The sequence below is a fragment of the Neoarius graeffei genome, chromosome 16 (assembly GCF_027579695.1).
Source record: "Neoarius graeffei isolate fNeoGra1 chromosome 16, fNeoGra1.pri, whole genome shotgun sequence".
In the NCBI taxonomy this organism is placed as follows: domain Eukaryota; kingdom Metazoa; phylum Chordata; class Actinopteri; order Siluriformes; family Ariidae; genus Neoarius; species Neoarius graeffei.
Window position 1 is genome coordinate 32,100,488 of NC_083584.1, and position 25,959 is coordinate 32,126,446.

Here is a 25,959-nt window from a genome sequence, read left to right on the forward strand (position 1 = left end):
TTTTTTTTGGCAATAAATATGTAGTTTAATCCAGACATTGAATGTTCATCAGTTCTTTACATTTGTACCTTATGTTTAGTGAGCTGCACTTTGATTTTATCAGGCTCATTGGAGATCTCCAGCTCAGAGTCCAGTCTTTTCTCAGCCTCCTCCAGCCAATCAGTCAGCTTCCTCCAGGCCTCATGGAACTAACCACAAAAACACACCATCAATAAACTGCTCCGCTGAGTGATGATAATGGGGGGGGGGGGGGGGGGATATGTGACGGATAGGGTTACCTGTTTTGCTCTCTTGCGGGCCTCGTCCAGGTGCCGTCCCCTGTCCAGAGACCTCTGCACCAGCTTGTCCCAGCGAGCTTGCACACTCAACAGCAGGTTCTTGATGAGCACCACATCCTGTTTGAGGCTGGCAAAGCGCAGCTGAGAACCTGCCTTCTCCAGAGCCAGTACCTGCTCCCTGTGTGTGTTCACCTCATTCACAAACACCTACGGAGCACACAGCACCAGGCAAATAGTCAGGGCTGTGGCAATATCTGTCGGTCTTAGGCAGCTGAGTAAAGCTAGCAGATGTGTGTGAAGGCCTGGACGAACCCTTCACGTGGTGAAATTTTGACATTTTGTACTATAAATATTTTGTAGTCTCGATCATTATCGCATCCGCAGGCTAGTTCACTGGGTGACTAAGAGCGCCATCATTTTAAAACCCCTTGCCCAGGCATGTAAAAAAAACAAAACAAAAAAACCCCCAAAACACACACTCCTATTCCACATGATCTTGACAAGATGATAGCCAAGGCAAGCTTAGAACCATAAATCAATCTATACTCTTCATTTTGCTGAAATATATTTAGGTTTGCTTAAAAGTTAATGTGTCGAGGTATGTTATGAGCAAAAAATCCTATTTTGACAGAACTGTGTGTGTCATTTTTGGCTTGATCAGAATCAGCCACAGCAACATCCAACAGGTTTTCCCAGACCACCATACACACAGTCTCAGCAAAGTGAAGATTTCGGATGAGACACAGCACCATTACACCACTAAACGGATCAATTATAACAGCCAGATCTCACCTTGTGCTCATCTATCTGGAAGAGAACAGTGTCAAGAATGAGGCTAGGTGGTTGGGCCATGTTCAGAGTCTGCTCTGCCTGTGTCAGCCAGTTGATGGTGTCCTGCAGTGATGACTGGAACCCTGTTGCCAGGGATACAGCCTCCTCCAATTTACCCTAATGACAAACCAAAGAAGCAGCACTGAGAACCAGATGGCTATACAATGGCCACTTAAATATTGATGAAAATAACACTGAGCTATAATAGCTACAAGGCATCTCATCATACCCTCCTGTCGTCCATCTTGGCATTCAGACTGGTCCACTTGTTTTGGAGCAGGGCCAGGTTCTGCTGGGTTTGAGTGGTTCCAGGGCTGCCCTCATCACCCCCTCTGGCCAACAGCATGGACTCTCCCTGATCTAGCAGTCGGTGGTACTGTTCACCACGCTGTGTCAACTGAGCCTGCAGCTCCTGCAGCACAAAGTGTATTCACATGCAAAAATCGTTTATTACTGTAACTGCAGAAAAACAATCCAATTTTGGCAAAATTAGATCAATCTGATGAGAGGATTAAGATTCAAGGTGTCCTCAATAGCTGTTATCAGATTTCAAGAAATATGAGAACAGCTTTCAAGTGCATATCCTGGACCAAATTCGTTTTTTTTTTTATATGAAAGTATGTCGCACTCATCCAGAAGGGTAATTTTGCACAAGGCCATCTGTCTACAGCAGAAAAAAATAAAATAAAACGCGTCTGGAAAAATCCCAAGGGAGTCTGGAGCCAGATTCGTGACGTTACCTGCGGAAGCGCCAGCAGGCTGCGCGAGCTTTGCACGGTTTCAGTGCACAGCCTGTGTACACCAAGCGCTCCCATTTCTCTCTCATTGTCCGGTCTTTTGGGAAACGATGAGTACTAATCCCATCAAGATCGGTGTTGCTACACCCTCCTACGATACATCTGTTAACCATTTTAATAATTACGCGATAACATTGAAGAAATTTGCAGAAAACCACCAGGTTGTTTTCTCATAAACAAACCAGCGCTGACGTAGGATTCAGAAGGAGGCATCCCGCACGCGACGTCACGAAAATCAACGTTTGCTGGGAAATCCAAATGCCAAGTTTTTTCAGAGGCGGACCAATTCGCCTCAAATGGCTCGATTTCAACTGAAGTTTTCTGGTATTGCGCAAGGTAAAAAAAAAATTCACAGAATACAAAATGTGACAGATATTTGACCAAAGTTTAATATAAAAAGGAGAATTACATTGATCTTGCTCCTGAATTTACCCGTGATATGCACTTTAAAGTCTCATGCTGTTTAGAGAATGCACTGGCGAGTGGCCTAGTGGTTAGCGCGTCCGCCTCTTGATCGTGAGTTCTACTCACGGTCGGGTCATACCAAAAACCATCATAAAAATGGTACCTACTGCCGTCTAGCAAGGCACGCTACAATACAGATGCGAGTGGGGAGTCAAACTCTCACAGTTACCAGAGGACCAGCCCCCCCCACTGTAACCCAAGCTATGTAACAGGCGAGAGGCCGAGGGCTTCCACGCGACACATGACGTGGGAAGGACTGATTTTTTTTTTGTTTAGAGAATCCCTTTAATAACCTGTCAGACTCAGACTATGATGAGGTACATCATCATAGATCATTAAATGGTAGAGTAAACGTCACACTGAACACACACTGCAACTGTTCAAATGATTTTCGTTGTAGAATGCCTTTGGGAAACTGAGCCCAGATTACGAGTGTGTACACTACCGTTCAAACGTTTGGGGTCACTTTGAAATGTCCTTATTTTTGAAAGAAAAGCACTGTTCTTTTCAATGAAGATCACTTTAAACTAATCAGAAATGCACTCTATACATTGCTAATGTGGTAAATGACTATTCTAGCTGCAAATGTCTGGTTTTTGGTGCAATAGGTGTATAGAGGCCCATTTCCAGCAACTCTCACTCCAGTGTTCTAATGGTACAATGTGTTTGCTCATTGCCTCAGAAGGCTAATGGATGATTAGAAAACCCTTGTACAATCATGTTAGCACAGCTGAAAACAGTTGAGCTCTTTAGAGAAGCTATAAAACTGACCTTCCTTTGAGCAGATTGAGTTTGTGGAGCATCACATTTGTGGGGTCGATTAAATGCTCAAAATGGCCAGAAAAATGTCTCGACTATATTTTCTATTCATTTTACAACTTATGGTGGAAAATAAAAGGGTGACTTTTCATGGAAAACACAAAATTGTCTGGGTGACCCCGAACTTTTGAACGGTAGTGTATGTAACCCAGTTTCAGTTCTATTTGCATGTTGCTGTGTACTTTAGTGTTAACAAAATGTACAGTGCTTTGTATAAATGGCTGTAACATTAAAATGTCAAACAATAATTCTGGATATTTTGTAAATTAAAAAACAAAAACTAAAATTTGGTGTTTACCATTTTCCTTTTATGGACTACTGTACTGTATAACTGCCTTAATTTCACAGTGTATATAAAGCATACGGAAATAAGCGTCTAGTTCTCTATCGAGGTCTGTAGTGAAGTGTTTACCATGTGCTGCTGCAGCTGCTCTCTGGCCGTCTCTGGAAGGCCACCTGTGGGTTTGGCTGCTGATAACTGATTCTCTGTGCGCCTCAGCCACTGCAGGAACTCCTCCAGCTCACCATGGAAACCCTCCGCCTGGGGTAAAAAAAAAAAAACCCGCACAATCAAAACTGAACAACGCTCACGACCATTAATATTAAAGAGACTGTCTGTCCTCTCTGCTAAGTACCCTTTAAAAGTCCAAAGTACACTTGATCTTTTGTAGTTCTCACCACAAATCCTACATGATTTGCTCAAGGACAGGCAGTACTGTTTTCAGTAGAGCTATAATAGAGCACCTGCTGCAGCGCAGTCTCGAGTAGTTTCTGTCGCTCATCTGTCTTCAGGAGTAAGCTGTCCCAGCTGCGGTTCAGCTCATCCAGCTGGTCTCTCAGGTGGCTAGCCTCGTCTCCAGGACTGGACTCCAGCAGCTCTGAGCCTGCACTGTTCACCGTCTCCACTGTGGCTCGATGCGACAGGACGTCATTACGCAACACCTGGGAAGTTAGCACAGACAAATAAGAAGGCACACGAAACTGAGACAGTACATGTGGAAAAGTAGGGAGGAAAAATACACAGTTGTGCTCAAAATAATAGCAGTGTTTTTAAAAAGGCGAGTAAATGTCAAAATTCTTCAAATAAATTGTACTTTAATGAACACAAATGCATTGGGCATACTGCACATTCTATTTCAAAGCAAGAAAATTGGAAAAAGTAATTACATTTCATAAGATTTCACAGAAAGTCAAGAAATGTAATGTTCAAAAAAAAGCAGTGTTGACATCTTTCTTTGGAAACTCAAAAATGTACCATACAAACTAAGAAATTCTTGAAAATTCAACTTTGCTGAGTATCCTAAACTAATATTTTGTTGCATAACCATGGTTTCTGATAACTGCTTCGCATCTGTGGTGCATGGAGTTGACCAACTTCTGGCAACGGTCAACAGGTATTGCAGCCCAGGTCAATTGTACTACGTCCACAATTCCTCTGCATTTCTTGCTTTTGCCTCATGAACAGCATTTTTTATGATGTCAGTCCACAAGTTTTCTATGGGATTGAGGTCCGGGGATCGTGCTGGCCACTCCATTAGGCCAAGTTTACATTAGACCGTATCTGTCTCGTTTTCTTCGCGGATGCACTGTCCGTTTACATTAAAACACCTGGAAACGGGAATCTGCCAGGGTCCACGTATTCAATCCAGATCGTGTCTGGTCCGGTGCTGTGTAAACATTGAGAATACGCGGATACGCTGTGCTGAGCTCTAGCTGGCGTCGTCATTGGACAACGTCACTGTGACATCCACCTTCCTGATTCGCTGGCGTTGGTCATGTGACGCGACTGCTGAAAAACGGCGCGGACTTCCGCCTTGTATCACCTTTCATTAAAGAGTATAAAAGTACGAAAATACTGCAAATACTGATGCAAATACTGCCCATTGTGTAGTTATGATTGTCTTTAGGCTTGCCATCCTTCCACTTGCAAGTGGTAAGTGACACGCATACCCGATATGCACTGAAAGCACACACACACAGCGGCTCAGTCCCGAATCGTGGCTCGTGCACTTCACTCACGCGCTCTGTGAGCTGCGCAGGGCCGGAGTGCGCACCCTCCAGAGGGCACTCGCTGTTCAGGGCGGAGTGATTTGGAGCGCAGGATGCCTGCGGAGCCGAGCGTATCCGTGTATTGGCGTTGCTGTGTGCACGCTAATCGTTTTAAAAACGTTAATCTGATGATCCGCTGATACGGTCTAATGTAAACCCCACCTTATAGTTGGATGCTGTTTGTCTGGAACCATGATTTTGCTCGCTTGCTGGTGTGTTTGGGGTCATTGTCTTGTTGAAACACCCACTTCAAAGGCATTTCCTCTTCAGCATATGGCAACATGACTTCTTCCAGTATCCTGATGTACTCAAACTGATCCATGATCCCTGGTATGCGGTAAATAGGACCAACACCGTAGTATGAAAAACATCCCCATATCATGATGCTTGCACCACCATGCTTAACAGTCTTCACTGTGTACTGTGGCTCGAATTCTGTGTTTGCAGGACGTCTGACAAACTGTCTGTGACCCTTAGACCCAAAAAGAACAATCTTACTTTCATCTGTCCACAAAATATTACGCCATTTCTTTTCAGGCCAGTCAATGTGTTCTTTGGCAAACTGTAGCCGCTTCAGCACGTCTTTTCTTTAACAATGGGACTTTGCGGGGGCTTCTTGCTGGTAGATTGGCTTCACATAGACGTCGTCTGATTGTACCAGTACTCACAGGCAAGTTTAGATCTTCTTTGATCCTCCTGGAGCTGATCATTGGCTGAGCCTTTGCCAGTTTGGTTATTCTCCGATCCATTCGAGAAGTTGTTTTTCTTTTTCTTCCTCGTCTTTCTGGTTTTGGCTGCCATTTTAAAGCGTTTGATATCATTTTAGCTGAACAGCCTACAAGTTTCTGCACTTCTTTGTAGGTTTTCCCCTCTTTTATCCATTTCTTGATTAAAAGCCGCTCTTCATCAGAACAGTGTCTTGAACGACCCATTTTACTTGGTTTTTCAGGACCAATGCAGGACAGCCAGCATATGCAATGTCAGTTGCCTTGATCCTTAAATAAGGACTACCTGTTAACACTTTTTTTTCACAAAATCAATGCCCTCCCTAATTGAACTCACCACTGCTATTTTTTTGAACACACCCCTTTCAGCTAATCATTCAATTTCACAGAATCAGTAGCATGCACGGCAGGCCTGTTGGGTCTGTTGGTTTTCTATAACTTTACTATACCCTCCAGAAACTTGCTTGCGGTGTAAAGGTTGAAATTTTAACAAAAACAGTGATTTATCTTGCTACTGTTGAGGGACTGCTATTATTTTGAACATAACTGTACATGTATGGCTGTTTTCCTCAACGGTAGCATCACAATGTGGAGCGTTTTAAATCATTTTAAAGCTAGACGGCCTTTCGATTTCATAAAATTGGTGAAATTTCGTTCCCTCTGAAATTTGGTCATTGTGATATGTTTATTTCTGTAATATCTGAAAATATCAGACCATTCTGTGGCTGGAAAGTTATTTCATTCGAGAGGATTCCCGAGCAAATAACATGCATGAAATCGCTGCTTCGCGCAGTCAAGCAGACAGACGAAGTCCGTGTGCGCATGTGCAGGTTTACCTTGACCGTGCACTGACGGTTACATCATTCTGTCGCTAAACGAACAGCTGATCACACCGAGGTGCTCGCTGACCGCAATATTTATTAGTTTATTCCTGCGTTTCCTTTCCTTCGCAACATAGCGTCTTTTCTTCTCGCTTTCCTTTACCGTAGTCGGTTTTCACGTTTCATTCGCACACTCACGTCCTCCATTTTTCTCTCCGGTTTCAAATTTGTATCACAGAATGCCTTGCGCAAACGGGGAAAGCCCACCACATGACGCAGTATCTTGAATTGGGTCATGGTGAAGCAGGAAAAAATAGTGGAGAATTTAGGGCCATATGGCCCTAAATTAATTAATTGTTCTATTTGAAGAAGAAAAAAAAAAACCCTAATAAAATTAGCAGTCTGTGATTTGAATTCAGTAGCTTTCGGTCCACTAAACAAAAATAATTGGGTGTTGGGGAAAATTCTTTTCATGACCTACACTTGAAAAATCTGAAAGGCAGTCTAGCTTTAAGAAAAGCAACAAATCACAACACATGATGTGCTTCCGAATCTTTTTTGAAGAAAAACTTTGAGAGTTTTTCTTGCCACCATCACATGAGGCTTGCTCATTCGGGATAAATTTACAGGGACAAGTTGATGCAAGTAAGATTTACATCTGGAATTTAGACATTTCTATAAAGTTACTTTGCAACAATATCTACTGTTAAAAGTGCTATACAAATAAAACTGACTTGACTCCTATCAAGCGCAGCACACAGGTATTAATTTTAACCTGCATTTCAACCCACAGTGAAGCCAGCCATGGTAAGAAGAAGAAGAACCAGACTGCACACATATACACGGTTTTCCTTTGGACGGAGAAAGGCGGCTGATGGTGTTCGTTCAGCACTGTGCGATGCGAGCTTGCACATACTGTACAGGATCTGCTGCGACTTGTGGATATTGTACAAATGTTGAGCAGTAGCGTGGCCCATTTCGGTTCTATTCAGTATTTAAAATTCACAAATGAAACCAGGGTGTGATGCGTCAATTGAGCCTAAAGGGGAACTGAAGTCACTTTTAAACTTGCTTTCTTTCTTAATTAACGTGTTATTCAATTATGTTTTCGGTTTTATTAACCTTATATCGTGACTCGTACTGGCATATTATATTACGCTTATCGGCCTTTTCGGTTTTTAGCCATGTTGAATGTAGTTCCACGGCAGGCGTCGCTTATCCGCGCGATCTTCACGAGACTTCAGTGTCAGCACTTGTTAGGTTTATATAAGTATTATTCTTGACCAAGAAGGCAGTAATTTATTAAAATGGTGACAAAATTAAGGATTAACTTCGGTTCAGTTAAAAATGACCTTCTGTCTCGGCTGGACATTGTTTGGGAACATTTTGTTTATTTTGATATGAAATGTGTATTTTTGATCAGAGACGTGTCTGAACGACACCAAGGTCTGTTTTGATGTCAGATCGACCCACACACGCTTTAATGTTGGATGTAATGGTAGCCTTATTGCTGAACAAAGAGTTAAGACTTTATATTTTTGGACTATTGCATATACTATGGCAGTGATTTAAATTTAATTGTTAGATCTAAGATGCATTCAATGATTTAAGTTAGTTTTATAATTACAGAATATAATCTAGGGTTGTTAAGATCTTATGATTCTAATGTTAAGACTTCATGAGTTTAATCCTGAATCCTGTTTGACCTTTCTCTGGTGAAGTAGCATTTCTTTGTTTTGCCAGACATATTCTTTGTTTATGTTTCGTATGACTGCATGTTATGATTATTTGACCTGCCCCAAGATCAAGCTGCTCACTTGCTCGCAAGTCAACCACACACACATACATATGGAATTAAGATGTGATTTGCTGACCAAGCACATAGACACAGATATCAAAATGATGTCACTCACTCACACCCTCCCGTAGACACACACACACACACACCCCTCTCTGAGGTCACGTACAAACACACACACACATTTGACAGACACAATAGCCGTTTGGAGAGATTATGATTTGTTATAAAAGGTGTTCGTAATCTTTCATCTTTGGCGAGAATACTGTGAATAAACAGCAGTTAAACCGATCTCTGGTTCTCTGTTTTTTTGCGGTGTTCCATCCCAGATGTCTGCGTGGTACGAGGGCGGGGGTCCCGAGAAATAAGTTGACCGATTGACCGTTTCAGACTGGGTTGAACCCCAACAGCGCTGCCATTTTGAAAACCGTTTACACAGCGGCTAGATCGCCATATCACTCCAATTTAGATTAATTTCGAGATTTGCCAGCTTCATCGGTGATTTGAGATTATTCCATACGACTTCCGACCAACGTGGAGTAGAGAAGAGTTGGAAAGACGACAGGATAAGGACTAGTTCGTCGCGCTGTTATTTACGTCATTACTGTCGCACAATTAAAACATGCCAGATCTGGTGGGTTTTCAAAATAATAAATACATATTATACTGAGGGCGGCACGGTGGTGTAGTGGTTAGCGCTGTCGCCTCACAGCAAGAAGGTCCGGGTTCGAGCCCCGTGGCCGGCGAGGGCCTTTCTGTGCGGAGTTTGCATGTTCTCCCCGTGTCCGCGTGGGTTTCCTCCGGGTGCTCCGGTTTCCCCCACAGTCCAAAGACATGCAGGTTAGGTTAACTGGTGACTCTAAATTGACCGTAGGTGTGAATGTGAGTGTGAATGGTTGTCTGTGTCTATGTGTCAGCCCTGTGATGACCTGGCGACTTGTCCAGGGTGTACCCCGCCTTTCGCCCGTAGTCAGCTGGGATAGGCTCCAGCTTGCCTGCGACCCTGTAGAAGGATAAAGCGGCTACAGATAATGAGATGAGATGAGAGATATTATACTGAGCGCATTTCCCACATAATCCTCACTAAGGTTTCAGACAGCACTACAAAATGGCGTCCCCACTATATAGTGAGTAAGGGAGCGATTTCGGACACGGGGAAAACTTCCGGCTTGATTACGTCAGCATTCGATGGAGGGCACGCGCGTCTTTTGACAACGTCGGCAGATGTTGGTCACTTTGATTTCCGCTGTACGTTTTACTTCCGTCCTACGATGTCTCGTACAGGTCTCAGCGAATCTCGTTTACGGCCATTGCTTTGACATATGGACTGATATATATTACATAGCATATTTCAAACACTCAACTTGCTATAGCAGCGACAAAATAGCTGTCAGAAATGCATTCCTATATTTTAGAAAATGAGATAAATACAATTTTGATGATTAAAAAAATTGCCTCCAGTTCCCCTTTGAATGTATGCTTACGTGATGTTTGGCCAGCTCGATCTCGATGGCTTTGGGGTCAGAGCTGACAGGTCTCTGGGTGTCCAGGGTGGCATGTGTGTGGCTTAGCCAGGCCTGCAGCTCAGAGAGAGCGTGCTGAAACTGACCCAAGGCTAGAAGAGCTCCTTCCAGCTTGTGCTGAGAGAGCAAAAGGGAGAAGGCATGAAGAAAGAATGGTATCAGTAATCATGAATATTCATTACGGTACACAAATAAGACAGCTGGTTGAGGCATGCTAACCTGTCTGAGAGTGATCTTTTCTCCCAGATTGTCCCACAGGTGCCTGAGTTCAGTGAGAGGTTCCTGGATCATGTCTCTGTCTGCTTGGTCAGCAACCTTTTTGAGCAGTAGCTCCCCCTGGTGGCACAGCTTCTCCATGTCTATCTGCTGTTGGTACACTTCAACCTTGAATTGCTGTAGGAAGAGAAAAAGTTCAGCTTTGGTAGAATCTGCAGATTAATTCAAGTTAGAAAACAAAATCTCAAACTGATCGGAACCTTGAGCTCCTCTATTTGTTGTTTGACGGTGCTGAGGTCGGTTCCCACAGTTTGCATGTCGCACAGTTTGATGACAGCGTTGTCTAGGTAGTCAAACATACCCTAGAGAGCAGAAATGCTCATTAACATGCTTATTCATTCTTTACACCAGTGTTGCATCAGTGAGTGATTCAGCATCAGTGCCAGCGCCACCCACCTGCAGAGCATCTTGGTACTGCACAGAGGCCGTCATAGCCTCCTCCAGTTTCTCCATCCTCTCTCTCCATGTGCGGTTCAAGCCTTCCCAGGCAGCATTCATCTAGAGGAAAGGTTCAAAAAAAAAAAAAAAAAAAAAAAAGAGGGGGGGGTGTTTAAGTAAGAGGAAAACATGGTTTTGGATGCATTTCTAGTTGGATTAAAAAAAGTCACTGGATGTTTCTGCTCTTACCTCATCAATGGTCTTCTTGACCTCTGGTTTCTCAGTTTCTCCACAAGCAAAGATGAGGTCAGCTCCCAGCGTGCGAACAATCTCCAGCTCCTCCCTCAGACCGTCTGTCTCTGCTTTGATGGCCTAAGAACACAGAAAGGATACAGACAGTTAAGCTGAAGAAATGCAGAAAGAACCTTTTAATTTGCATAATGCTACTTATAAGCTATTCTGGTAAGTCATATAAAATCATATGAATATAATTCTATTAATCACGATATGCTGTTTGTAACTTTGTACTGATGTGCTCCAGAAATGACAACTTAAGGCTTGATAATTGTACAACTTGAACATTTATTTTAAAAGAACCTAACCAGCCTTATGGAATGAATGAAACAGAAGCCCCAAAACCCTGAGGATTGCTTCAGGATCCTCTCAAGCAACACTTATATTTATCTTATGTGAAAATAACTCTAGGCTTCACCTCTATTATATAAACAGGATGTGTAAAAATGTGGCTTGTGCTCCTTAACTTTTTACCCCTTAATGACGACCCCATGTAGATCCCATAATGACGACATACAGGGTGCGATTTGTCAAAAAAAACAGAAGGAGGGATGTTTTTTTTTTTTTAATCATGAAACGTCACAAAATTAAGGTAATAATTGGCTAACAGCTCAATAACATCCGATGATATTAAATGAATAACACTAAATGAAAACGAACACTAAACCAGAGATAGTAAATTCATCTTCCTATCTCTCTGACTAAATACACGAACACAACAAAGTTCGCATTGCTTGTCGCGTTGCTGTGATGTTTCTCTCCCTCCGGATTAAATGGACAGTGACTCGAAAATCACTAAAATACATGAATACTAAATGAACAGTTTGCTCTGATGGCGCAGTTCACATTGTGCGCAGCTTTCCGATTTAAACTGTTTTTTTTCTCATCCTTATACTTCCTGTTTCATGGACTGTAACGGATTTGCTTATTTAGTAATTTTAATACAGAATTTACTTTGAAACTATAATCAGACACTCCAACGCCCCCCCCTAAAAAAAAAAAAAAAGGCCGTGAAAAAGGCGGCATCCGCCAAAAGGCGCGCTGTTTGCATCCCTGCATAGAACGCAAAGATATTGTTATTATCTACAATGTATCTATTTGCTGGGGACGTTCGTGAACATCAAAGCTGCCACTTCGGGTCATTTTGAAAGTGAGTGCAATGTAGACCATAGAAAACTGTCACAACATGCCTGTCATGTCAACTTTTTTTTGGTTTGTTTGTTTTATTGACGGGGTTGTCCCCGAGGATTTTTTTTTAGCAGAGATAAAAACCAGAGGGAGGGATGATCCCCACCATCCCCCCCAACAAATCGCACCCAGACGACATATGACGCCTTGTCTCAAACCTTGTCTTTAGACTTTTTTTCTTGTAAATATGTTCTAAGGCTGAACAGTATATACTTGCCACCAAGGGTGGCTGTAGCAACTGCTTTAAGGGGTAAGTGCATATCATGGGTAAATTCAGGAGCAAGATCAGTGTAATTCTCCTATTTTATATAAAACTTTGGTCAAATATCTGTCACATTTTGTGCAATTTTTTTTACCTTGTGCAATACCAGAAAAATCCAGTTGAAATCAAGCCAGTTGAGGCGAATTGGTCCACCTCTGAAAAAACTTGCCATTTAGACTACGTTCAGACTGCACCCTGAAACGACCCATATCCGATTTTTTTGCCCATATGCGACCTGTATCCGATTTGTTATTGACAATCGGAACGACACAGATCCGATTTTTTTCACATGCGACCCAGGCCGCTTGGATATGTGGTCCTAAATCCGATGCATATCCGTTATTTTCACATGCGACTGCAGTCTGACCGGACAGGTCGCATTCATGCGACCTACACGTCATCAACAAGAGACAAACGTCACTATTCTGCGTTGGCTAATCCCGCCTCTTTGGTGGAAAACAACAACATTTATACAGTTTTGAGAATTTAAATAGACTTTTATAGAATTGATCAAGCTAATGGTGGATTTGGTAGGGACCTGGATGTTAAATCATCCTGTATTACAAGATTATAAGATTGTTCTGGAAATTTCCAGTAATTTGACACCTTCGGTCTCATTAGTCTGCTGCCCACATTAATCAGATTATTGTGTGAGTTCTGCCGCCGCCACAAAAACCACATCGCCAGGTCTTGCCTCATCTCCATGATTTACTTGCAAACTTGAAGAGTGCGCTTTTTTTTTGTTTACGTATTACGTAGATGTGCTTATTACGTGTCAATTTGCGCATGCAGGACACTTTTGGGTCGTTTTCCGTTCATATTGGAGATCGCATACAAGTCTCATATAATTGGTAATGTGAACGGCCTAACAAAAAAATCGGATTTCACAACAAATCGGATATGGGTCGTTTCAGGTTGCAGTCTGAACGTAGTGTTGGATTTCCCGGCAAACATTGATTTTCGTGACATCGCGTGCGGGACACCTCCTTCTGAATCCTACATCAGCGCTGGTTTATGAGAAAACGACCTGGTGGTTTTCTGCAAATTTCTTCAACGTTATTGCGTAATTATTAAAATGGTTAACAGATGTATCGTGGGAGGGTGTAGCAACACCAATCTTGATGGGATTAGTACTCCTCGTTTTCCAAAAGACCGGACAATGAGAGAGAAATGGGAGCACTTGGTCTACACAGGCTGTGCACTGAAACCGTGCAAAGCTCGCGCAGCCTGCTGGCGCTTCCGCAGGTAACGTCACAAATCTGGCTCCAGACGCGTTTTATTTTATTTTTTTCTGCCGTAGACAGATGGCCTTGTGCAAAATTACCCTTCTGGATGAGTGCGTAAAGGGACATACTTTCATATAAAAAAAAAAATTAAATTGGTCCAAGATATGCACTTTAAAGAAACTGATATGAGCAACTAATACATGTTTAAATATAGGTCTCTAATGATCGATGACTCGGCCCATTCTTCCTGACATCTGCTTTCAGCTCTGGAAACAAAGAGGGTAATGACAAAGCAAGCTGTTTCCCTTCTTTCCCACATCCAGAATTGATAACGTACACAAACCCTTGCACTGAGCTTTATACTCAGTTCAATTCCCCTGCTGCACAAGACTTACTTCTGCTGCCTCAATCTGCTGCTTGATCAGTGATGGATCCACTCCAGGGTCCTCTAGCTCTTTGACAATCTCCTGAGAGTCTCGCAGTGTGCTCAGCAGCGCTGCCATATCAGCCCAGAACTTTCCAGCCAAGTCAAGTACATCCTGCAGTTTTCCCTCTCTCTCCTCTGCCCTTTGTCTGATCTCATCCCACAGGGAGCGGAGCCTCAGGAGCCGAGAGCGCACCGCTGCAGGGAAAACACATCGCTTTGTATCAGTGTTGTCGTCGAGTCACTAAACCTCAAGTCTGAGTCCAGTCTCGAGTCCCCAGTGTTCAAGTCCAAGTCATTAAAGAAAATTTCAAGTCGAGTCAGAGTCGAGTCCACTATTGATCCGAGTCGACTCCAACCGCACCGTTTGACTTGGCATATCAGGTGAAAATTCAAATCAAAATCGCTTAAAACTGGTCTCACTGAATTCAGAAATGATTGCGGAACATGCTTTTTACAAAATTAAAATATGTTTATCCATTCTTTAGATATTACAAATCAAAGGGGGGGGGGGGGGGGGGGGGGGGGGGAGGAGACAGCTTAATTTTTAGAAAACTGCCATATTATGTATTAGAATCACATGACCCAAACTGGGCCTCATTAACGAATGAGATCAAATGTTTTTCTTAACTTTTCAAGATGTTTACATAGAAATTGGCAGGCACATAGATGGTTGTACACTGAATACAAACTTGAAAAATTAGTAAAAACCAAATTACGCAAATTAGTATTTAATTAGCATTAATTACGCTAATCACGTAAAAATGTTAAATCAGTACACGCTTTTCTTCAAAGTTTCACCAAAGGGCTTTATTTGTGCAATATAAAGCTGATCTTAACTCATGTATACATCACAAAGAAGGAGAAATCAGTGTTAATTACAACTACAAATTATAAAATATGCATAAATAAGCACCGAATGTCATTCACATCTACCGTTCTTTATCAAAATAAAGTCATAAAAGAATATTTCTAATCCCCTCTTTGTGCTCTGTAGGCCTTTGTATTTCTCAGTAAAGCCTACTAGTGTTTATATGAAAGACTATGAGTGATTATTTTGATTAATATTCACAGCTTTCAAGGCTAACATTGGAAAAAAATCTGTGAGATCCACATCCAATAAACAATAACATTTAACTGAACTGAAATTGACACTCGCGTTTCTGACTTCCGTTTTTTAAAAATCATTCCGACCACCAAGATCTCAATATTTTTCATCAAAACAACTACAGTTATATTCTAAAATAGTTATTTACGTGCAGGGGTTAAATTGGGATTGGTTATGTGGGGGGGCTCTGCCTCGTACCCGCCCCTGCCCCCGCCGCCCTGCCCCAATATACTTTTTGGAAAATAACCCTCTAATTTGATAACCATATCATATTGCACAGAGATATACACCTTATCTGTGTGTTGTAGGCCTATGTGTGTCTTGTAGTGCCCCCCTACACATTATGGCAGTTTGAATGTAGATTGGTTGGCCAATGTAACAGATTGTACAGGTTGTTGTACATTGGTTTGAAGGAAATGATTAGTGGGGGGTCTGGGGGTCCTCCCCCAGAAGTTTTTTATCATCATACATGTTATTTGCTGAATTCTGGTGCATTTTAATAAGTTGTTAGCTGACTTTACAGAGGTAGGTTGAGCAATATCATGTTAAATCTTGTCACATGCCTACAGGTGAAAAATGTGAAGGAGAAATGTTCAGTGAGAAAATTTGAAGGCTTGCACAATCTTAAACCAAAACAGTTGATTTATTTTGGAGGATAAATGTTAAATATGCCAAAACACTGTCAGTCAAATTGTCAATCAAATATATTCATGCAGTGAATGCAACCAAATACAAACAACACTATAACATTGGAAGCATTTATTATTATTGTTATTATTATGTATTCAATTATTTATTTGGCATGTGGTGCTTTTTGTATTGTCTAGAACATACATAAGATGAGCATATTATAGCAGCAAAATAGAAGCACAATCATTTGAATGCAGCAAAACTTTTGCTGCATTCAAATGATTGTGCTTCTATTTTGCTGCTATAATATGCTCATCTTATGTACGTTCTAGACAATACAAAAAGCACCACATGCCAAATAAATAATTGAATACATAATAATAACAATAATAATTACACTAATAATACACTAATAATATTAACAATAAATAATAAATTAACATTAAATTAAATATTAACAATAAATAATAAAACACTAATAATATTAACAATACAGTGAACATAATCATTATCATATTTTTTATTATTAAAAACAAAATATCAAATAATACTGAAGAGGGGAAAAAATAATACTGATCTAAATATGTTGTGTTTTTAGACAGTATGTGTTTTGCTAAACACATACTGTCTAAAAATAAAAACACAACATATTTAGATCAGTATTATTTTTCCCCTGGAAATTGAACTCGCCAAATGCACAGACAGTTCGTTCAAGCACCTCTGATGGATTAGGATCGTATGCAGGTAAAAGGGGAGACGGTGTACGGAGAAAATTATAAACAAGTCACAACGCTGAAACACAAGCCCAAAAACCCGCAAACCACGACTTCTGATTTTTTTTTTAAAGCGAGCTCACAAAAAAGAAACCCCAAAGTCACTTATAAAAAGCGGAATTGGCAACCCACGCAGTGTTCCAGAAACCAGAATCTCTGATCGCAAGTTCTGTTCTAAATAGCTTTGACAGGTCGTCTTGTTATCAGGAAAACTATGATCTATCTCATAAAAGTCATGGGTTTATTGATTAATAAAACGATGTTTAATTATTCAGAACTGAAAATCGTGAAAAGGGTTTGTTGCTTTTGATGTGTGCGTGATCATATGCCATCCGCTCCGAGCTTATGTGCCGGGGCTCAGCCCCGGACAGCCCCGGCCCAATTTAACCCCTGTTTACGTGAATCAGTTTGATTTTGGGGAAAAAAAAAAAGTAGGTAAAGTGATGAAAACTCACTTCAAAGCCTCCTATGAATCATATCATCAAAACTAGCGGACAGAAAATTTTGCTGAATACTTCATCAGAAACAGTGAGAGCGAGAGAACATCCCTATAAAAAGATGTCTGACTGATATTCACGAGTAATCCAGTCGGAAACCGATCAGGAGAGAGAGAGAGAGAGAGAGAGCCTGACCGCTTCCCTGTGACTCAAAAAGCACCGGCAGTTTCCCGACATCACGTGAGCAGAGAGTGGACTCTGTTGTACCCACTTCAACCTGCCATTACTCCCAAAGTACTGAACAGATCTTAACGAGATAAATTTCTTTGGAAAGCAGAAATTATAAAGTTTAATGATAGTATTGGGTGGCACGGTGGTGTAGTGGTTAGCGCTGTCGCCTCACAGCAAGAAGGTCCTGGGTTCGAGCCCCGTGGCCGGCGAGGGCCTTTCTGTGTGGAGTTTGCATGTTCTCCTCGTGTCCGCGTGGGTTTCCTCCGGGTGCTCCGGTTTCCCCCACAGTCCAAAGACATGCAGGTTAGGTTAACTGGTGACTCTAAATTGAGCGTAGGTGTGAATGTGAGTGTGAATGGTTGTCTGTGTCTATGTGTCAGCCCTGTGATGACCTGGCGACTTGTCCAGGGTGTACCCCGCCTTTCGCCCGTAGTCAGCTGGGATAGGCTCCAGCTTGCCTGCGACCCTGTAGAACAGGATAAAGCGGCTAGAGATAATGAGCTGAGATGATAGTACTGACGATAGAAAATATTCAAGAGTTAAGCAATGACAGATTTGGAAACTTAAATGAGCATCTACATGCACAAGTTTCACAGCATGGCCAGCGAGCGTCTGATATGCCTAATTTGACGGTGGTTGTTGCTGCGTTTCTGTGAAACCGTTTACGGCGCACACACGCGAGAGTCCGCTTGGCGTGCGCGCTGTCCGGAGCGTTCCCGAGTCTCCATCTGATACACGCACCAAGGCGCGCAGGTGTGACACTTGCACGAAATTCGTACAAAAAATTAACGTAGATATAAATATCTTATGCCAAATTATTATGGCACGTTACATAAAATAAAGAAAAAAAATCTGAGTCCTCGTCTCCAATTTACGAGTCCTAATGCAGTTAATGTCCAACTCGGAGTTGCTCCGTGCTCAAGTCCGATTTAAGTAATGAATCCTTAAAATTAGGACACGAGTCGGACTCGAGTACTACAAGCCTGCTTTGTATCTGCACATCTCAAACTTCAGAGAAATGCCAGCACTATGTATCAAAATACTAAATCCACTTCTTTCATGGGAGTCTGCTATTATGGAGCACTCACCCTGAGCAGCTGGGTCATCATGTGCTGCGCGGGTGATGAGCTCTTCCCCACGGGCACACAGGGCACTAAAGGAGGGCAGCAATTTGTCCAGCTCAAGTCCTGCTGCCCGGTGATCTGCCAGCTGTTCACGGATCTTCTCTACCTCAGCTGCCACGGGAGGAGGCTGCCGCAAACGCTGCACTGCTCCCTCCAGGGTCTCCAGCAGGGGGTCCATCTTATCATGGAACTGAATCAGAAGGACAAGAAAGAGGGTCAAATACGCATTGTACAATTATACCCTTCTACATGTATATTAATTCCGTCTGTCTGTTTCTCTCTGTCTCAGTCTACCTTTTCTTCCATCTATCTGCCTTGTCCTTCCCCCCCCCCGAGACAGTCTATGTCTCTCACATCCAGCTACACTGCACTGTTGCCATTTTCCAAATTATTATCTTTCAGAGAGGAAAAAGGTGGATTAGTAGCCAAGGCTAGGATTATGCTCGACCACTAATGTTAGTACTGCAAGTGGTCTATGATTAATTACGGTAAAGACTCCCAATTTTCTCTAAACAAACATCCATATTTGCAATTCTTTAGAGACTGGCTGCGTCCCAAATTGCATAGTTCTAAACAGTGCACCATTACAGGCACGGATACTGGTACACCATGGTACACTATTTTAACAGACTATTTAGGACAAAGACCCAGGAGGAAGTGAGGACAAGGGAAGGTGTTCGTCCAGGGACCCTCAACAACAAACAAGAGAAATGTTCTGTCTTCATGAAATATATTTTTGGAAGATGAGGACTCTAATGGGACTTTATTCACAACTGTTTTTTAATTAATTATTTATTTTTTGATATTTTTTGGGCTTTTTTCACCTTTATTGGATAGGTGTATCAGTGTAGAGACAGGAAATGAGCGGGAGAGAGAGAGACAGGGAGGGATCGGGAAATGACCTCAGGTCGGAATCGAACCCGGGTCCCCGGATTTATGGTATGGCGCCTTATCCACCTGAGCCACGACGCCCCCTATTCACAACTGTTTAATTAATATTTTTACATTATTTTAAATTTTAAGAGCAATTATTTTTTTTTTTTTTTACATTTTCCATTACTAAAGATGCATGTCCTCCTCCCCCCCAAACTTTTGTCTTCTGGCAGCTACAAAATTCAAACGACTGGCAACGTTAATCCAACTTATCGCTGCTTTCGTGCTAATAAAATAACACCATGCATTTAGGATTAGAACAAAACCCCATAACATGCCTAATAACTTACAAAACGCTAGTTTTATGCCTTTAAGATGGACATGGAGTTGCATAGTGAGTAATGGAGCTCTTACCTCTGTCAGCTATGGGTGTTGTAGAGAGCACATCGCATGAGATGGTGAACACATCACATCCACAGTAAGGGACAGGATGGAGGGATGGATTGCACAAACACACATGGGATGGAGAAAGTATGAGGAGAACAACAGGAAGATGCAACAAGCCAAGGAAAGTAGTGGAGGAAGAGAGGGATGGAGAAAATAAGCAAACAGCAGGGGTATGAGGAAGGCAGGTGGGAGGTGGAATGATAGGCAAGTGCAGAGATGAGTGAAGTAACAGTACGGTACAATTAAAGGGATGGGGTGGAGAGACAATACAATGTGTTAATCAAATGACATGCAAACAAGCCAGCAAGCACGTCAATAACAAACAAACAGCCCAAGTGCTGATGTCATCATTTCAATAACGACTAACTGAATATATGATGAGCGAGTCAAATGTAAAACTATCATGATGTAGCAATGTGCTTTCCTGCAAATCTGAACCCCAGTTCTAAGGACCCACTGCCCTGCCCAGTATCAAGTTTTATCTGTTCCCAAAATGGTACTAATGGACTGAGAAGCTGGCTCAGGTTATGCGTGTTGCAAGCAAATAAATCTTTTTTCCAGTAGTTTATCATCAAACCTTAAAATTAACGGTAGCATGATTTCCTTTAGGGAACGAAACGGATCGCTTTCAGTGTTCTAGGTAGCTGGACTGCAGTGGAGACATGCAGGCAAGAAGAGCACACACCTGTGCAGACTGAGAGAAGGCCTCATCCAGTGCTGCAGCTCGCCCTTTGACGTCCTCTTTGATGGCCAGGTAGCGTCGTTCAGCCTCGCTGTAGCGTTGTCTCAGTGTCGCCCCCTCCTGGGCACTCAGCTCAGCCAGTTGTGGGCCGATCTTCAGTAGCTTGTCGATGTGGGGCTTGTGCTCAGCTATAGACTCTCTCAGCAGCTGTAAGGAGATCAGAAGTTGAATAAGAACGAATCGAAAAAATAACTAGGAACAGAAAGAAATTAACTCGATTGTAAAATTAAACCTTAGAATGATACCGAAACGCACACTGACCCTCATCTGGTCCTGCTGTTGTCGGAGAGCCTCGGTGTCAATGGCAGGAGGAGGCAGTTGGGTTATCAGGGCCTCTGTCTCACCCAGCCATGGGTCCAGCTCCTCATACGTCTCCCAGAAGCGGGCCACCAGCACCTGAGCCTGTTCCAGTGCCGAGAATCTCTCGGCATGGTTCTGACTCACTGCCTCATAGCGAGTACTCAGTGAATCCGTCTTTACCTACAGGGCCATTAGGGATGTGGTTTAATTCGGTTTCTGATGAGCCGTTAACGTGAATGTCATTTGTAAAAAACTGACGATTGACGGAAGAGTTGGAACGTACTTGTACATTAAGAATTTACATTTATTATACAACAAACAAAGAAGCGAGACAGAAAAGAAAAATAACTGCGCAGTCCAAAATGGTTGCACATTGTTTCATACCCCCCCCATCCTCACGCCTCTCACCTTCAGTGCTTCTCTCTGCTGCTCACTGCAGCTCTCCAGGATATCCTCTCGTGTGTGGAGGAGCTGGTCCACCGTATCCTTGTGGCGGATGATGTCAATGTTGAAGGCTCTCTGGACCTGGAGCTGAGCCACGGTCACGTCAGGCTCCAGACTCAGAGGCCCCAGGGAGGCCAGTTTCCTTTCAGTCTCCCCCACCCACGCAAGTTCCGCATCCACAGCCTCCTCATACTGCCACACAAATTTTTTTTTTTCTCGACTTAATGTCACTTACTTAGACAAGCTCTCGATTTAAGAGGTTTAACTCACAACAGTTAAACATTTTAAATAAATAGTATTCATGCTGTATATTTGGTAAAGAGGGTTTTTAGCATTCTTCAGTCTTAAAAACAATCATGACTGATACTGAATATATACCAAGGTTGACATCAATGGCGATTCATTTACTGTTCACTGAAGATGTAGAACAATCTGTTTACATGTATAATAAACTCGGTAATCCGTTGAAGATCTTCAATCCAAACCATATTTATATGCCTGTCATTCAGAGTGAACAAAAAAAAATCGAGTGCGCTGCTTGAGCGGAGCAAGTTCAGCAGGTTAGCAGAGTATTCAGTGTGCTTTAAAATCTTAAATTACATAAGCTTCAGCAAAGCAATGGCCAAACCACCTACTATTCAACCTACCACCTACTATTTATTTATTTAACTTGATTTTTGCAGGCACTCCGTTGCTCAGTGTGCTGCTCGTCTGCAGAAGATTCTTATTATGAAAGTAACCGGATTCCAAGGTTTCCATGACGATTATTTTGTCAGTTTAACGGACTGTTTAAACAGATTTATCCATTTTTCCACCTTAAAAGGACGCGGTACCTGCTGTGACCTCTGGATGGCCGCCTGCACTAGCTGCACTCTTTGCGCAATGGTCTCATCAGCCTGCCGGTAGCGTTGGTTGGCATCGGCCACTAGACGGTCCAGACCTTCACGTGCTCGCCAGGGCACCAGGTCCAGCAATGCACTTCCCACCTCGTTGACTGTGTCCAGAATGAGCCGCTTCTCAGCCGACACACACTTCAGGTCCTGAGACCACAGCACGGACATTCACAGAAATGAGAAGTTAATTTTAATAAGCCATCTGTGTATACATAAAGGCCTAAATCCCACACCAACAAGGATTAAAGAGAGTTTTGAACTCGTCAAGCTTTACTTGGCTGTTTTATTCAAATTTTTCTAATAATTTGTTTGAATAATTCCATTTATTATTATTATTTTTTTTATACAGTTGAGAGAAATCATAAAAGCCATTACCTTCTGTCTCTCTTGATAGGCTGGTGTTGTGTCTGGATCTATGGTATTAAGCTCTGCCTCCACAGAGTCGAGCCATTGGCTGAGGTCCTCGTGAGCACTGGCGAATCGGGTGGCGAGCTGCAGTGCCTGCTCCAGGTTACGGAGGGCCTTGCTGCTGCCTGCGGTCATCTCTGCATATCGGCTCTTTATTCCATCCAGTTTCTCCTGGATCAGCAGCACTTCTTCACCTAACATGCAGCAAGAAGAAGGTCAGAACCAGACGACCACAATAATAAGCAAGCAAAGAGTGCAGGAATGCTCTTGGTACCCGTGGTCTGTTTCAGCAAAGCCTGTCCATTCTTTATGGCCTGGTCCACGGTCTTCTTCCGGCTCACAATCTCCTCATTCAGAGACTAGGAGAGGCCAAGTAGTCAAATGTTACAAACCCAAAGTTTACTTTTTTTTAAAAATGTGCTGCGTGTAAAAAGCCCAGAGATTATTTCCTATTGCCATAAATTATAAGAGGAACCAAATCTACTGCATCCGTAAAGTGCCTCCCATGTCCTACCAGAGTGTACTTGTGATGCTCAGCCAGCAGCTCAGGCTGGTAGCTCTGCACTGAGACTTCAGCCAGGCGCTGGGCCACCTCAGCCAGCCAGTTCAGCACCTCCACCTCCTCCTCCCCAAACAGCTGTGCATTGGCCAGGGCCTGCTCCAACATGGCCGCTCGCCGAGAGCACCAATTACGCAGCTCTGTGTGCCCACTGCGCACCGCTCCCACTCGCTCATTGAGCCAATCACGGTCTGCTGCACAGCTGAGAGGGGAGAGAGATTGGCCAAGGGCCTCTAGATGGTCCACCTCTTTTTCCCGAGACAACACCTCCTCTTGGAGGGCCTGGGGTTTTGCCCGCAGATGAATAAGAAAGGGATGAGGAGAAATGGCATGGAGGGGAAAAAAGACAAAACAAAGGAAAAATGACCATGCATGGTGGGGGGAAAAAACAAAACAAAACAGAAATCCTAATGACTGAAACACTAAAAATAAGCGTTAAATCAAATATAATGAAAACATGATATTGATATGATATAAATATAAAACATGGAAACTAAATACATATCCCACAAAAAAAAAAAAATCACAGATATAAATAAAATGGACAGGGTGGGTTGTACAGGCTTGGCTTCATTAAGAGTTTTCCCAATTTTCCTTGTCAGATTTCCTACACCCGGGATATTACAGGATGCAACATCCTGCATAGTCTAGGTTGTTCCTTTGCACTTTTTGGTGATAATCATCTAGGAAAAGAAAGCAGAGCTTTTTTCTTGAGCTTGACGACAGAAGCGTCTTCACGGTGGTGGTGTACTGTACCTTGTGGCGGCTGATTTGCTGGCTAATTTTGGAGGCCTGGGTTCCCATGGGCTCAGCGGAGCTCAGGCGTCTCTCTGTGGCACTCAGCCACTCTCCCAAAGGCTCCACTGACTCATGGAACTGCAGAGCCAGAACCTGCAGCTCCTCCAACTGACGCTGCCTGCAAGAGGAGCAAAAGCTCGGTGCATGTTCAAAATGATTTTAATTTAAAGAGGCTGGTTTGGAGTGTACATACTAATTGTCACATTACAACCAAGAGCCAGATATTTTACTTGGTTTTTAAAGGAACCTTCAGGTGATGGACACACTCACCTGGCATTGGCCTTCTCCAGCAGATCTGCCCATTGCTCTCCCAAGCTTCGCAACTGTCTCTGGATCTTTTCTCTGTCTTGTGTCTCTGCTGTGGCTGCAATGCGCTCACCTTCAGCCCGGATCATCTCTACCGTCCCACGCCGGTCATCCAGCAACCGCTGCAGCAGCTGCAAAGACGAACACCGGAGCACAAATTCAGTTTCATTTCCAGTGTAGAAAAGTGTCTGCAAAACGTCACTCAAATTTAGCATCGGTCAACTGCATCGCAAACTGACGGAGATAATATACCATTTATATAATGAAATACATAAACTAAAATATAAATGCCAGATTTGTTTTCTAATAACTATTAACATGTTGCTTGAATGTGTTATTAGGTAATTACGCCAAGTGATCCATCTTTAAAAGAAATAGCCTTTCACGTCTCTCATCTGGAAAACCTCACCTTCTGTTCTTGGATTTGTGCTTTAACCACACGGTACTCGGCTGATGGAGGCTTCTGATTGGCTATTAGCTCCTCTGTGTCGCTTAACCAGCTTAACAGAGGTTCCAGAGCATCTTGGAACTTCCCACAATGCAAAAGGGCTTCCTGGAGCTGAGCGATTCTCTCGGCAACCTAAAGAAACACTCCAAAAATCAATTTGAATCGTAATGGTTTAAACTAGCAACTCTCGATCGGTGATCTGAGCCACTTGAAAATGTGGCCACCAACCATAACACAATTGCTTTGCCCATTATCGTCGACTGTATTTGTAGCCACATAAACCACATAAGCCTTTGCATTAGCCAAGTTGCACAGCTGATGCAATGTGACTTCCAGCTGGTTTTTTAATGTATGAAGTTTGAAAAACACGAGATCAGATGCTGCAATCTGCAGTCACACACTTAAAACCCTCCTGGAGTTGATCTCCAGACAGCATAAGGTGCCTCATTGACAGTATTACATAGTTGGCTGCTCATCCAGAGGCAGGAATGCAATCATCTTTCTTCTTCTTCTTTTGGCTGCTCCCATTTAGGGGTAGCCACAGCGGATCTTTCGTCTCCGTTGCTCCCTGTCTTCCGCATCCTTCTCTACCACACCTGCCACTTTCATGTCCTCTCTCACCACATCCATGTATCTCCTCTTTGGCCTTCCTCGTTTTCGTGTGCCTGGCAGCTCCATCCTCAACATTCTCCTTCCAGCATGCTCTGCATCTCTTCTCAGGATGTGCCCATACCATCTCAGTCTCATCTCTCTTCGCTTCATTCCCAAGCTCTCCACATGTGCTGTCCCTCTGATGTGCTCATTCCTTATCCTGTCCAACCTCGTCACTCCCATCGCAAACCTTAACATCCTCATCTCCGCCACCTCCAACTTTGCCTCCTGTCTCTTCGTTAAGGGTACGGTCTCCAATCCATACATCACAGCTGGTCTCACTACGGTCTTATACATCTTACCTTTCACTTTTGCTGGGACTTTCCGATCACAAATGACTCCAGAAATCCTTCTCCAACTGCTCCACCCTGCCTGCACTCGCTTTCTCACCTCACTATCGCAGCCCCCATTTTACTGCACAGTTGACCCCAGGTACTTGAATTCACCAACTTTCTTTACGTCTACTCCTTGCATCTTCACTACACTCTCATCCCCATTCTCATTGATGCACATGTATTCTGTTTTGCTACTGCTCACCTTCATTCCTCTTCGTTCCAATGCATACCTCCATCTCTCCAAACCCAACTCAACCTCCTTTCTACGGTACTTTCACCACATATTACGATATCATCC

General features: G+C 42.9%; 1 protein-coding gene across 10 annotated transcripts in view; it reads right to left on the reverse strand.

Moving 5' to 3' along the window:
* macf1a (microtubule actin crosslinking factor 1a) overlaps positions 1–25,959 on the reverse strand; it is a 413,795-nt gene that overhangs the window by 22,908 nt on the left and 364,928 nt on the right. For all 10 annotated transcript variants that reach the window (XM_060942802.1, XM_060942796.1, XM_060942794.1 and 7 more), the window contains 23 exons: positions 24,637–24,807; positions 24,192–24,358; positions 23,880–24,039; positions 23,079–23,405; positions 22,839–22,923; positions 22,532–22,758; positions 22,097–22,303; positions 21,228–21,455; positions 20,781–20,999; positions 20,463–20,666; positions 18,422–18,647; positions 14,126–14,352; positions 11,010–11,132; positions 10,779–10,880; positions 10,583–10,684; positions 10,326–10,499; positions 10,068–10,223; positions 3,935–4,132; positions 3,603–3,731; positions 1,339–1,521; positions 1,071–1,226; positions 279–485; positions 69–188 (listed from right to left, as the gene is read on the reverse strand). In XM_060942802.1, coding sequence (XP_060798785.1) covers positions 69–188; positions 279–485; positions 1,071–1,226; positions 1,339–1,521; positions 3,603–3,731; positions 3,935–4,132; positions 10,068–10,223; positions 10,326–10,499; positions 10,583–10,684; positions 10,779–10,880; positions 11,010–11,132; positions 14,126–14,352; positions 18,422–18,647; positions 20,463–20,666; positions 20,781–20,999; positions 21,228–21,455; positions 22,097–22,303; positions 22,532–22,758; positions 22,839–22,923; positions 23,079–23,405; positions 23,880–24,039; positions 24,192–24,358; positions 24,637–24,807 — 4,098 coding nt within the window. The remainder of the gene's footprint in view (positions 1–68; positions 189–278; positions 486–1,070; positions 1,227–1,338; positions 1,522–3,602; positions 3,732–3,934; positions 4,133–10,067; positions 10,224–10,325; positions 10,500–10,582; positions 10,685–10,778; positions 10,881–11,009; positions 11,133–14,125; positions 14,353–18,421; positions 18,648–20,462; positions 20,667–20,780; positions 21,000–21,227; positions 21,456–22,096; positions 22,304–22,531; positions 22,759–22,838; positions 22,924–23,078; positions 23,406–23,879; positions 24,040–24,191; positions 24,359–24,636; positions 24,808–25,959) is intronic.